This window comes from Macrobrachium nipponense, chromosome 18 (assembly GCF_015104395.2).
Source record: "Macrobrachium nipponense isolate FS-2020 chromosome 18, ASM1510439v2, whole genome shotgun sequence".
Classification (NCBI taxonomy): domain Eukaryota; kingdom Metazoa; phylum Arthropoda; class Malacostraca; order Decapoda; family Palaemonidae; genus Macrobrachium; species Macrobrachium nipponense.
Window position 1 is genome coordinate 34,074,574 of NC_087211.1, and position 15,236 is coordinate 34,089,809.

The following is a 15,236-nucleotide window of genomic DNA, read 5'->3' on the forward strand; positions in this document are numbered from 1 at the left end:
AGTCTCGTCAGAGTGAAAGGCTTTTTGAGGAGAGTGGCAGAAGCGATTGCAAGATGCAGACACGCTTCATCTAACAATTTTTACCAATCAAAATGGAATGTCTTCAGAAGATGGTGCAAACAAGCTAAAGTCTCTTCTTCTGAGACCACTGTAAGTTAGATCGCTGATTTCCTTCTCTTCCTTAGGTCGGCGAAGAAGGGCTATACTCAATTCAGTTTTCAAGCATAGAGGACTGGAGCTGTCGACGAATAGCGATCTGACAGACCTCATAAGGTCTTTTGAGATATCGAAGATTCCAAGGGACTCGGTGACTTGGAACCTAGATGTAGTCCTGATATTCATTTCCAGACCTCCCTTTGAACCTATTTGCTCGTTTTCCCTGAAGAACTTGACGAAGAAGACACTCTTTCTTTTCGCTCTGGCTTCAGCGAAATACATTAGCAAGATTAACACTGTAGACAAGATAGTAGGTTTCACACAAGGGAATGCTGTTTGTTCCTGGCCCCTTAACTTTTTGGCTAAGAACGAGCTTCTGTCGGATCCCTGACCTCGCTCGTTTGTCATCAAGAACATTTCAGATATTCTTGGACTGCAGGAACAGGAGAGACTTCTATGCCCAGTGAGGGAATTAAGTTGCTATCTGAAAAGGACTGAGAAGTTGAGGGACCCCTCACAACGTTTATGGTGCTTGGTGAAGAGCCCTTCTCATCCGATGTCAAAGAACACCATGTCCTTCTTTCTCAGATCCTTAATCACAGAGGCACACTCTGCTATGGATGAGGAGTCGCTCGCCCTGTTGAAAGTTAAAGCACACAAAGTGAGAGCTGTCACTACCTCGCTTACGTTGCGCAATAACCTGTCTTTATCGGCGATTCTGCAATCTACGTTCTGGAGATCGAAGTCAGTGTTCACGACGCATTACTTAAAAGAGTTAGAGACGTTGTTCAAGAGCTGTAGTACTCTTGGTCCTTTATCCATTGTTGGCATGGTGATGGGGAATGCAACATAGAGGGAGCTGGTTCCTTCTAATTTTAGCCTTGTATCAAGGTTGTTGAGTCATTGGGAAGTCTGGAGGTACATAGTACCTGGAGTACCTTCCAGTCATATGGACACTGAACGAATTGGTGATGTTTTTTATGGTTTGTTGGTTTAGGTAACTAGTATATATATTTTGTTTATGTATCTGGTTCTTGCCCAAGGCAAGAGCATTTGTATTTTATTGGTTCCTTGCTAAGTCAGCGGTTAGCCCACGACTGCAAGGAACTTCCCACTTGAAGAGGAGACGCATGGTCCAGCCACCGCTCTCTCTACTAAGTAAGCAGATCGCCAACCAGAGGCAGTACTCTCCTGCAGCAGCTCGCTTACTAGGTATGGTATGACAGGCATAAAAGTTCTATGCTTTATTTTGTAACCTTCCTGATGAATTAATTTTCTTAGAATGTGTTATTTCTACTACCCTCCACCTTTCAATTTGGAATCAACTGAATAATTGCTTGGTAAAACTGAATAAAAATGATATTTTTATAATAAAATTGTTTTATTCATACTTACCAAACAATTATTTGATTCGAGCCCCCCCTCCCCCCCTACGGGTAGCTGGTGGCTGAAATCCATTTGAAGAGGTGTGTTGACGTTATACCCATTTACCAAAGGTGGGCGGTAACTAGTTACCTGCACTAATGATGGTGGCACCACCAGGAAATTTGAAAGTTAGTCTGTTGTGCATTAGAATCCTACAGCTGAATTATTGCTTGGTAAGTATGAATAAAACATAATTTTATTATAAAAATATCATTTTCATATTGCATTAGTGATAAAGTACAGATTTTCATGATAAAAATAATTTACAGTGTACTACTTATAACATAGTAATGCATCCATTAAGGTCATTCCGTGTTAGGCCCTAGACTGAGCATAATAGGTGTATGCTCTCTCTCTCTCTCTCTCTCTCTCTCTCTCTCTCTCTCTCTCTCTCTCTCTCTCTCTCAGGGTAATGTAAGATGTATTTGAAATGATAATACAGTGCTCCCCGGTTTTACGTTTCACATTTTTGCAGTCCACTTTGTTGTTGATTTTTGTGGAACACATTCACTTTTCCACGGGGAACTTTCATTAATTTGTGGATTTTTCTATTGCAAGCATCGCTAAATTATTACTAATTTGGATTTCCTATGTAGAGTAACAATATTTATTCACTAATTACTGTATTTTTTCATATTGTGTGATGTTAATATTAATATTGGAAAATGAGTAAATCATTATTGTTTTAAGCATTTTAGAGGGAGTATATACTTAGATGTAACAGTTGTAAAAGGGCAGTAGAATGTTTTGGGATGAGTTTGGGGTGTATTTTTGTTTGAAATTATATTAAATTGTTTTAGTATGATAATTTAAGGTATATTTTTGTTTGAACTATGAAATTGAGCAGTGAAATGTTAAAATAAACAGTTATTAGCATTTTAGTTTATGGGGTACTGGGTATTTGGCAATTTAGGAAGTTTTTAAGAGGTGATTTTTGCATTTCCACAGCTTTTGCATTTCCACTGCAGGTTTTCAAACTTAATACTGCATAAAAGTGGGGGAGCACTGTAGTGTTATAAAGTGTTTTTAGATGATAGAGTATATTGTACTTAAAATGTAGCAATGTATCTATTAAGCTCAATCCAGGTTGGTGACCAGATTGAGCAGGTGTATGCTCTCTCTCTCTCTCTCTCTTCTCTCTCTCGTCTCTCTATCGTCATCTCTTCGCTCCTCTCTCTCTCTCTTCTTTTAAGGGTAATGTAAGATGTATTTGAAATTATATTACTGTAAAGTGTTTTTGGATGATAGAGCATGTGCAGTATTTAAAATAGTATTCGCTAATTATTTAAATTTTATTTCAGTCTACTTTTACTGTAAAATAAAATGAAAATTAATGAATATTTTAAATATTGTACAAAATGCTCTATCATCCAAAAACACTTTACAGTAATATCATTTCAAATACATTTTATATTATTATACCCTTAGAGAGAGAATCGTACACCTATTATGCTCAGTCTGAAGCCCAACTTGTAATGAGCTTGATAGATACATAACTATATTACAAGTACGCTATAAATAATTTTTATCATAAAAATCAGTATTTAGTCACGAATACAACTGATGAAAAAATAGTGTAATTAGTAAATAGTGGTATTCTACAAAAAAAAAAAAAAAAACGAGCTATTAACCCTTAAAAAAAACGCCGGCTGGACGTATTTTACGTCCGACATTTTTTGTCTCTCGGGTGCCGACTGGGACGATTTTAGTCGAATACAAAGTTTTTTTTTTTTTTTTTTTTAAAAATTCGCGGAAAAATACTTTTAGGCCTACCAGCCGAAAACTCTTGAATCACGCGCCTTAGGGGATGCTGGGAGTTTCACGGATCGAGGTGTTGTTTTGTTTACAATCGTTACGCAGGCGCGCAAGCACGAATTTCTTTCTTGCCGCACTAAAAGTATCTGTGACACATCTCGGAAATTATTTCGTCACTTTGACATAATTTTGTACCATTTTAAATAGCCGTTTTACATGGAGTATTATATATGAAAATGTGCGCATTTTTATGTAGAATACATCTAAAAAATACTCATGATTGTAGCTTTTATCAGTTTTGAGATATTTTCATATAAATAACGATAAGTGCTAAAATTTCAACCTTCGGTCAACTTTGACTCTACCGAAATGGTCAAAAAAGCAATTGTAAGCTAAAACTCTTATAGTAATATTCAATCATTTACCTTAATTTTGCAACTAATTGGAAGCCTCTAGCACAATATTTCGATTTATGGTGAATTTATGAAAAAACTTTTTCCTTACGTCCGCGCGGTAACTCTTCCGAAAAAAAATCATACATGCGATTGTGGTAATGTTTGCACCATTTTAGATTAGCCGTTTACATAAAGTTTTATATATGAAAATGTGTGCATTTTCATGCACAATACAACTAAAAACAACCCATGGTTGTAGCTTTTATCAATTTTGAAATATTTTCATATAAAAAATGTGACAAATTTTCAACCTTTGGTCAACTTTGACTGTACCGAAATGGTCGAAAAAACGCAATTGTAAGCTAAAACGCTTATATTCTAGTAATATTCAAGCATTTACCTTCATTTTGCAACAATTGGAAGTCTCTAGCACAATATTTCGATTTATGGTGAATTTATGAAAAAAATAACATTTTCTTTACGTCTGCGCGGTAACTCTTCCGAAAAAAAATCATACGTGCGGTTGTGGTAATGTTTTTGCCCACCATTTTTAAATTAGCCGTTACATAAAGTTTTATATATGAAAATGTGCGCAATTTTATGTAGAATCAACAGAAAATAATTGAAGGATGTAGCTTTTCTCATTTTTGAAATATTTGCATATAAATCTAGATAAATAGAAAAAAAAACCACGTTCGGTCAACTTTGACTCTACCAAAATGGTCGAAAACGCAATTGTAACTAAAAACGCTTATATTCTAGTAATATTCAAGCATTTACCTTCATTTTGCAACAAAATTGGAAGTCTCTAGCACAATATTTCGATTTATGGTGAATTTATGAAAAAAATAACATTTTCTTTCCCGTGGCTGCGCGTAAATCTTGAAAAAAATCATACGTGGTAATGTGGTAATGTTTGCACCATTTTAAATTAGCCGTTACATAAAGATATATGAAAATGTGCGAAATTTTATGTAGAATACAACAGAAAACAAATATTGAAGGATGTAGCTTTCTCATTTTTGAAATATTGCATCATAAATCTAGATAAATAGAAAAAAAACCACGTTCGGTCAACTTTGACTCTACCAAAATGGTCGAAAAATGCAATTGTAAGCTAAAACTCTTACAGTCTAGTATATTCAGTCATTTATCTTCATCTTGAAACAAATTCGAAGTCTCTAGCACAATATTTAGATTTATGGTGAATTTAAAAAAAAAAAAAAAAAACTTTCCTTCCTCCGGGCGCGGATTCTCCGCCACAAACTCTTCCGAAATGCGTACGTCCCATTCTCGGAATATTTGCTCCATTTCATATTAGGCATTTCATAGAGTTTTATATATGAAAATGTGCGCAATTTCATGTAGAATAAAACAAAAAATATTTGAAGGTTGTAGCTTTTCTTATTTCCGAAATAATTGCATATAAAAAAATATATATATAAAAGTTCGACATTCGGTCAACTTTAACTCGTCAGATATGGTCGAAAACTGCATTTGTAAGCTAATACTCTTACAGTATAGTAATATTCAATCATTTGTCTTCATTTTTAAAGAAATTGGAAGTCTCTAGGACAATATTTAGATTTATGGTGAATTTTTGAACAAAATATTTGTTTACGTCCGCTCGTTACGAATTCATGCATTATTTTGAGATAATATTTTCTCTGTGTTGCTTTTATCGTTTTATAATGTGTTATATACCAAAATGATTGCAATTTAGTGTACATTACAAAGAAAAAAAAGTAACTTGTTACCTTTAACCGTTTTGAGCACAGCGTGATTTGAATACAATTATATATGAAATTTTGTTTTTGCACTATCATATATTGCATTATTTGTATATGATAATGATAATTTTTTTTCATGGATTTGTTTGGATGATTGCATACTAAACTTCAGCCAATGACAAAAAAAGGAGCCAAAAATGAACTCTTAATTTTGAAAACTAAGTGCGCTGTGATTTTTTGAAAAAAATATTTTTTCCGCTTCCGCGCTCACTCTGAAACACCTCCGGCACACGGGAGACATTTTTTTTTACCGCTTCGGCGTTTAAGGGTTAATAATTTTAGAGATACAGGTCATAGAAAAAATCTGCAAATTGGTGAAAGTTCCCCTGGGGAAAAGTGAATAAATTGTTCCATAAAAATCAGCGACAAAGTGGACCAAGGAAATGTGAAACCTGTAAAACTTGGGGGGTGGGCACTATATACTTTCACCACAGCTGGGAACAGCCATTCAACTTTTAACTGGTGATGGAGTACATAGTTAACTACCGACTATGGGTGGGAGTCTCACCTACCCAGTCGGTACAGTGTACCCATTTTGCTTTTGGCCGTTGGTGAGGGAGGAGGTGCACTCTTCTCTCTGCCTTCCATTTGAGTTTATGTTTTAGCTGGTATGTGAATATAGCGTGTTATATAATAAGGCAGTCCTAGTTATCGGCGAGGATTCTGTTCTAACACCATGATGGTTACCATAAATCAGCGATTTTCGGTTCCTGGCGCCTATTTTAGGTATGTATCAGTGCCAATAAACAGAAATCGGCACATATAGAATTTCGTCGCTAGACAAGCATAGTAAAACTGGATTGCCAATAACCAAGCCTGCGATAACCAGGGACTGGCTTGTACGTATATGTAAATAAGACTCATTGTTTTACTTTTGAGTTCATGCATTCAGTATTCTGATATAGTGTTTCATACTAATATGCAAATCCTACGACATTATAAGCTGATGATGTGTCAAACTTGTTTTAACGTTGCTAAGGTACAAGGTTAAACTGGTTTTTCATCTTGCTTACATGTTTTGCACTATGACAATCATACATTCTCTCGGGAGAATTTAATTTTTTCGGTAAGAATATTATTTCACTTTACAAAAGGTTTGTAGACTGAAAATTTCTTTGACATTAGTAGTGTTGTAGTTTTTTGAGATGTTGCCCTGTATGTTGCCAATTGCTCATTTTGATTCGTCTACTGGCATGAAGCAGCTGTTGTTCAGGTTCCCACAGAACCCTTGGCTTGACCCAGACAGAGAGAAAGAGAGAGAGAGAGTCCAGAGTGTTTGCACTCATTCCTACTTCACATTTCCACACAGGAATGATGTAAGGGTCCCGGGACAGCAGTGGTCTTGTGTAGAAGTTGAAGAAGAGAACGATGTCTTCGCCTTCATTTGTCTTGGTGCTCTCCCATGTCTTCAGAGTTGGGAACCGTGTTGCAGGTCTCGCACGGGTCTCTCAGAAACAACACATTGAAGAGGTAACCTTTGTCTTTTTTTCCCAGACTATGTAGTATGTTTTCTCGAAACCCAGAGTTACCCTCACCAGCATCCTGGAGTTACCTCTTTGGACTGATATAATCTTTCTTCTGTTCAGGTGTTTTGGACAGTCAGATAGAAAAAGCAACTGATGATTGATCTTTTTGTGATTCAGGAGCTTTAGGTGCACAAGTCTTGAGCAGGACTCACATCACTTCAGGTACTCTGGTCTCCTAGAAACCTGAAGCTACCCTTTACCAGTACCAATGAATCACTCTGAGGGCTGGTATAGAGCCTACTTCTGCTCGAGATTCCTTGAATTTTTTATGTTAGAAGCAACTAATGCATGAAAGAGTTGCAGGCATATGGTCTTCCAAGAAGACTTGTGTCACTCCAGGTACCTGAGTTTCTTACAAACCACAAGTTACCTTTACCAGTGTTGTGGGTCACCCCCATAGGCTGGTGTAGGCTCCTCTATCTCTGAAGAGAATGAGTGCACAACATGCAAGCACTGCCTCACCCCCTGCCAGTACTCTCCCAAGTACGTGGCTAGGATCCCATAACAGTGAAGCTGATTTGCAAGTCCTGCTCACCTGGAGAAGCTATCAACAAGCTGCCCATACAATCCTCTTTGCGTGTGAGTGGCCAAAGCCTGGAGGAAGACTGGGGCACATCTTAAAGACATCCCGAGTTCATGCTCAAGAGTGCACAATCATTCCCTGGGTAAGCCCTCGCCTGCTTTCATTCATACAAGCTACTCATCTTGGGATAGCTTCTGCACACATTTGCCTGAACAGCCCTCCTACTCGTTCCTATACAGGAACAGTGTCGGACCAATAGTGGAATTTGAGAATTTGTCGTCGTCTTCTTCATCTTTGTTGTGTGTTGTCATCTCTTCCAGTTACCAAGCAGATGAAGCAAGGTGCCTCTCCCGATCGTAGAAGTCCCATAGGGCTACTGATCGGCCAACCTGCTTCCATGGAAAAGGCTATGGGATCTTTCACTAGCGATACTACCAGTACATACTGCAACTCTCGATTGTCTACCTGCCACAGCCCGGGGTTCCACGGACCCTGGCATTGGTACCTGTCTTGGGAATCTTTCCTGGTCTAGTAAGGGTTCTAAATCTACAGACCCAGACCCTACCAAACAGAGAGAGTGATTTCAGAGCATGCGGCTTTTACTCAACCCCTGCCGGTTCCTGTACAGTGTAACGGTCCTGGATTGGCGACATTGGTCTACTGGTCCACTCACCTAGGAAGACAAAAGGAGATTCCCCATAGTGTCTTCTTCTCCTGTAGAGGCCTCTGCTTCTAGGAAGACTGTAGCATGTCTTCGGGACAGCCCCTGTCCACATTTGCCTGAATGGGAGCACTCTCCCAGACCCTTACAGCTGCCGTCAACATGGTTTGATGACCGGCCATGGCCTTACTCACCTATTGGGGCTTTGGCCTTCGTCAGGTATGGCAAGGATGCTAGGCATCTCTCACCAGTCCCCTCTGTCTTCTCAGTTTTCCGGGAACCGTGGACAGGACAAAGCCAGTGTTCAGAAATGGGAATAATCACTATCCCATCCCTTCCCAACCACAGAAGCTTATGCTCTGGATTCAGTCCGCAAACCGGACCAGGCGGACATTTGGAGATTGTCTGTTGGATACGGCAGTTTACAATCTCCAGGAAGAAACTATGGCTTTCCCTGTGGGCCATTTGTCATCCATCAGAACTTTGAGGACAGGGGAAGAAACTCAAAGTCTCGATGACCTTGCCATGATCGAGATTTGCTGAAGGGGTTGTGACCCATGCCAATCCACATGCTCCTGCCACAGGGTATCCTGTAATCCTCCCATCTGCTCCTCCTGCTGCTCCCACCTGTGATGAGGATCAGTTGCTCACTGACATCTTGACAAGATGTCTAGGAAAAGGAAAGTTGCTTCTACCCCTCCTAAAGAAGTCTCACCACAGGACTTCTAAGGGGCTGCCTCCCTCCACAGAAGAGGCAGAGGATCTCTTGTTGGCTCACCCCAGTCTCCAGACTCAGGGGCTGTATCACATACCTCGCCAATGTATCATGATTTTGGAGCTTGAGTACGAGGTTGTCCAAGATTTGCATACTTGGATCTAGTTTTGGGAAGTCTTGGTGCTATGCCTGCCTTTTTCAGGATTTCTTCAGACAGTCGGACAGAAGAGGCTCCTGTGGATTGTCCTGGACATGATTCAGGAGCTTCAGGTCACTTTGGGTACTCAGGTTTCGCCAAAACCTGGAGAGGCAGTCCCCGGTTGTCAGCAAGCTTGGTTAATGGTAATCCAGTTTTATGGCACTTTTCTAGCACCATAAAATCAGCAATTTTCGGCGCCATAATGTGCTGATTTCTGGTTATTGGCACCGATAATAGAGTTATGGCTCCAATACATACCTAACAGGTGTCATTAACTGATTATCAGCGCCATAAACACCATAGATCGCCGAGCTTCAATTAACGGCGACTTTCACTTATCATCAAGGCCGTCAGAACAGAATCCCTGCTGATAACTGGGGACTGCCAACTGGGGAGTCCACTCCCCAGTCTGGTTTAGGCACTGTATGAGAGAAGGTGTCTAAGCATTCAGGTGCTTCTTCCCCTCCTACCAGTACTTCAAGTACTTGGCTAGGTTCCTGACCAAGGGCTTCCAATTCTAGGGTTCGAGCACTCAGAGATGCAATGAGGAGAGGTCGCCTCCTTAGTCTTCTCTCCAGGAGGCGTTGGTCTCAAAGATGACTGAGGCACATTGTGAGGTGCAGGTGTTGCTGAAGTCGGTACTGTTAGTACCGATTAGGATACATATTTCTGAATGTGTCTTTTTATGGGGACAGGAGACAACGATTTTTCAGTCTAGTTCAAGTTTGAGAAGCTTGACTCACACTTGAACAGAACACTAAGTGTCCTGTCATGCTAGTGTTTAGATCTCAGTCCCATATCAGCAGGTTCAGGAAGAGTTCATTTATTCCTGTTACTAAGGAATAGACAGCTTGACAGTAACAGTTCATCCTCATTTCACCTTTCGCCCTTGGGGGAAGCTGGGCCCTCAGGAACGGCTTCCTTTTCTTCCCTTCAGTGGAGAGTGCAAGAATCTTGCCACTCCAATGAATTGGGACTAGCCTGCTGACTAGACAACAGGAACTTCGTTGGAGAGTGTATTCACACTCCCCCTACCCTTCATGCCCATGTTCTCCTGTACATCAACCGATGGAAGAGGTACGCACCTGTAAGACTTGCTTCTTTCAAGTGAGCAGAACCAGTATGACAAACTTCTCCACACCAATGTTTGAAAACTTAGGATAGCCTCCTTAGCTTATCCAGAGGTTCAGGATCTTGGTAAGCTACCTAGTGGTATGGATGCATGTCAGTACCCCCCTTCACCACGAGAGTAACTTTTGTCAACAAAAGGGGTGGGGTGGATGAGACAGGTTTTCCTTCAATTCTACATGTTGACAATGCAAGTTTACAAATGGGCAGCTACACACTCAGAAGACATGAATCAGAACGTAATGGTGATTAAGCTCATCGCCTGTGTCAGGTGACAGGGTTTTGGCCCTCACCCAAGACATTACGCAAGATTTCTCAACGTTAGGTCACCACAACAGAAGCTGTCAGTGTACTTTTCCATCGTTCCACTTCCACAGTCGTTGGTAGAAACATCTCCCAAAACCAATGGAACAATCTTCAAGCCTTGGAACAGGCAAGGGGTCTCTTAGTTGTTGTCCCCTGTCCACAGATGCAGAAACCATGGTACAGGGGTCTTCAGAACCCTGTGCTGTGAGAGCAACAGAGGCACAGGTCTCTATGGACATCCATGCCTCTGACACCGGTCCCTGGAAGTCATCTTCCCAGGCCGGTGAAGAACCTTCCACCGCGCATGGGGTCCTCTGATCCCCGTGTATCAGTAGCAGCTGTTGTACGAGGTTCCACGGAACCGTGTGCCACAGGATTACAGGTGCACCAGAGGTGCATGGTTCTCCCAGACACCAGTCACCATAGGTGTACTGGATTCTGATAAGACCCAGGCAGGTTAAGGTTCTTCTTCCACTGCACAGGTTTCCATGGATTCCTGTGACACGGTCTATGGACCCGGGCCCAGCTTACAAGAGAGTGAAGGTCCAACTCTCAAGCATTGCCTCACCCCAGTCATGTTCTTGCATAGGAACAGCGCCAGAGTCCCAGACAGAGTAGTCTTCTAGTCTGAAGAGGCTCAGGCCTCTGTCATGCTCAAGTTTTTCCTGGAACTCGTAGCAAGACTTTCGAGTCACATTGAGTCCCATCTCAAACTGGTTAGTAGTAATCATACAAGATACTACTGTGTCCAGTTAGTGCTTTGGTACTATCTTCAAGAGGACTTGGCATCTCAAGCCTGAGTGTCGACGGCTCTTTAGTACTTTTTTGACGAAGAAAGTGTTCAAAAATACGTTTTCTTTCTAGCCTCTTGAGGCTATCCAACAAGTGTACTGGACAGCCATCATTGTCAGGAGTTCATTCCAAGTATCTTACAAGAATAGGGACATTGGTCTGTCCCTCACTCTTGAAGAACCTGTCAGTTTTACAGGTATTAAGACAGAAAGTGACATAGGCTGTCCACACATGTCGTTCTACCTTCAGGACATTGTCCACAGGTCCTGGGTCTCCTTTTCCTTGGGCTGTGTTGGCTGCTCAACAAGTTGTGTAGCTCACCCAGATCCCATAGTAGACAGTTTGCATCTTGCCTAAGGTATTCAGTGGCAAAGAACAAATGTAAGTGGGGGGAGGGGGGACTGGCTTTCTCCCTTTCTCTTTTATCCATCTTCTCTCGTAGAGAAAGACGATGTGTATAATCTTAGATGATTGATAGATGCAAGTCCTTCCCTTTCTCTAGCCAGGGGAGAGAGGGGGTGACAGTAAAACAAACCCAAACCCATTGGTCTCCTGCCTTTGCTCTTACATGACCAGGAGAGAGTCCCAGGTGAGGCGAACCCCATTCAGTTCAGAAGCCTACTCAGCATCCTACCTCCAAGAAATAAGTCTTCCTACTGTAAAGGACCAACAGTTTGTATGTGTAGGAACAAAGACAGTTTTTTAAAAGTAATTTGTATATTTCTTAACTAAACAAACCTGAGGTCCTTTCAAGTGATATGCCCACCTTGGCCATCCCTCATTCCACTTCCTAGGCCAAAAGGCAAAGTGGATTTATACTGACTTGGTGGGCAGGACTCCTACCCATAGTCGGTAGTTAATTGTGTCCTCCATCACCTCGTTTAAATTAAACAGCCGTTTCCAATTGTGCTGAAAGTAATTCCTATTGTAAAGGACCTCAGGTTTGTATAGTTAGGAAAAATACAAATTACTTTAAGAATTTATCATATTTTATGTTATGTTAAAAAAAAGCAAAAAGATAAGGAATATGTGAAAATGAGGGTTTAAAAAGTACCTGAATTGCAGTGATTTACCTTGGATTTTGGATGATGCGTCAGTACATCTTAGTATTCCAAAAGGTTAAGTTGTTTCTAATTGTATTTGCTTTTTTTTCTATGAAGTTTGTGATGTGACTTATTTGATATTTACAGATTTCATTGTCATGTTAGATCCCCAGCCAATAAAACTCCAGATGATGATTTAGAGTTTGCATTTCAACATATCAACTCCTGCACAGCTGGTAAGGACACTTTTTATCCAAAAAATTTTCATATCTGACTGCTATTATCTTTAGCATGTCAGTTTTCAGCAGCTGTAGATGGTAATATTTTAACCTATTTCACAGTAAAGTTAGCTCATAAGTGGCTCGTGTTAATCCTAAGTCAGTAGTTACATAATTCATTACTTCAGGTACAGATTGTTCATCTACTCATTTCCTCAATTTGAAATTTTGATATCTTACCATAAGGACAACCACTACCCAATTCTCTGCTTCATGTTGCTACCAAGTTGCCCAATGTCTCAACAGGCACCCTCCCCCACCATTGGCAGCAATAAGTGGGGAGGAATACTGCCCCTAGTGTCTTCCTCCCTTCTTTCCCTTCCTAAACCAGGAGAGGGAGCTGAAAGGGGTGTAGCTGCAAGCCTTTTGCTGCCAGGGTAGAGGAAGACTGGGTATCTCTACGAGGGGTTGAGGAAGTCTTGGACTTTCTCTGACCCAAAGAGGAAAGCAAGCTTGTGGTTGTTGTCAACCCAAAGCTTGTCCACTATAGCCTCCACCTCACCTATAGCATAGAGGAAGGAGAATCCCAGTGCCGATCTGGTCCTGAGTGCCGAAGCCTTCCCAGGACCAACAACCATAGAAAGTTGAGACAGCACACCCTCTCTCCTATTCAGTACTAGTTTTGGCCCACAGGTTTACTGTCATTGGACCAGGGACTCTTGCCAGCCTGGGGCCAGGACAGGTACACTGTGGGTCCAGAGAATCTGGGTAGGCATTGCACTCGTGCACTTGGCAATAGGTGCAGTGGTACTCACGGTACCACTAGCAAAAGACCATTCAGCCATCTCTACAGAAGAGGGCTTGGCCAGACAACCTCCTTCTCCTACCACTTTCTAGCTTTAAAGAAGGGGAGGAGGCAACAGCACTTGACAATAAAGATGACAACAATGACTCTTTTGGCTCCCCCAAGATGCTTAGGGAGGGTCATAACTTCCTAAGCCCCTTGGCCTCCACAACACCTGAAATGTAAGTCAGGTTAGGTGAAAGTTCCTTCCTACATCCTGAGAATGAGTGTCCAACAGGGGACGACAACTCCAATGGAAGAGAGACTCCTATGGGATCAAACTGGGCTGGTCATCTTCCCCTCTCAGCAGCTCTCTTCCATAGCAACAGTAGGAGTTGGCAAAGGGGAAACTGCTCCCTTGGGAGTGGTAACAGAAGGCGGAAGTGTTTGGTAGGAGGTACAAAGGTAACAAAGAGAACCTTCAGTGTTACCAGCAGAGTATTACAATCTGATGACACAGGAGAGATCTCTCCATTCTTCCTGGTAAACTTCACCTCCTATTCAGAAAGCCAAACCTGGCACTCTGAGGATGGGCTGTTTTTTTTACAATCATGCTTGCAGCATGATGCACACATTGTGTGGGGGTCAACCTCTACAGAGGAGAGGAACCAGTTATGCTGCCTGTCCTTCCCTGGACAGTGCCTAAATACTTCTTGTTTCCTCCCCAATAAAGGAGGATTAAGTGACTGATGGGTTTGCATGGTATTAAAGACCAATAACAATCAAAACAATATATTTCACCAAAAGAAAAAAGCATAAAATGAAAGCAAATAGCAAGCCTGGCAGAGAAGCGCAGAGGCATCTTCTCACAGTGGCGGCCAGAAGCACAAAATGGGATGCAATCATAATGCGTCAATACATGGAAATGAGGATCTCCCTCCCAAATATGTGAATTCAGGCGACACCATATTGAAAGGTCTCGGTCCAGCTTGTACTGTATTTTATTATTATTATTTTTACTATTATTGTTTTTATCTTTTTACTGTTGTTATTTTCTTATTAATATTATTACTGTATATTATTATTATTAGTACTTGACCCAACTTCACAGAAAAATTACCTTGCATAAACAGGTTGGCCTAAGTATTCCAACCATTGTGGTCAAGACCTAAGCATCTGCTCTTGGATCTAAACAATGTCTATCATAAGTGGTTCCTGTAAATTAAAAGACTCTTTGCATACAGTCACTAAACACTAACTAAGCAGTAATGTACAATCACTAAACACTAACACTCTTATACACTCACACTCACTAAACACTAGCACTTACTATACACTCACACTCAATACCACTAAACAACCACTGAATACTCAACACTTACTAGGCACTCATGATACCCTAAATGCTCACTAAACACTCATAAACCACTAAACACTCCGTAAATACTCACTGTACCCTAAACACTCAGTAAGCATTCACTAGACACTCACTTAATCCTAACATTCACTAAGTACTGGCAATACAATATACGCTCACTAAACATTCACTAAGCACTCGCTATACGTATACTAAACACTAACTAAATCCTAAACACCCATTGAACACTTAAGTACTCAGTAAACCATAAATGCTCGTTAAACCCCTAAACACTGATGAAATACTAAACAGTCATTAAACATTCTCTAATCACACATTAACCCTTAAACGCCAGAGCGGTAAATAAAAAATGACTCCCGTATGCCGGAGGGGTTTGAGAGTGAGCGCGTAAGCGGAAAAAATATTTTTTTTCAAAAAATCACAGCGCGCTTAGTTTTCAAGA

General features: G+C 40.9%; 1 protein-coding gene across 1 annotated transcript in view; it reads left to right on the forward strand.

Annotated features, from left to right (window-relative positions):
- The window catches only part of LOC135196955 (uncharacterized), a 158,330-nt gene that overhangs the window by 123,836 nt on the left and 19,258 nt on the right, over positions 1 to 15,236 (forward strand). Inside the window, exon 7 of the mRNA XM_064223805.1 lies at positions 12,562 to 12,650. Within this exon, the coding sequence (XP_064079875.1) occupies positions 12,562 to 12,650 (89 nt within the window). The remainder of the gene's footprint in view (positions 1 to 12,561; positions 12,651 to 15,236) is intronic.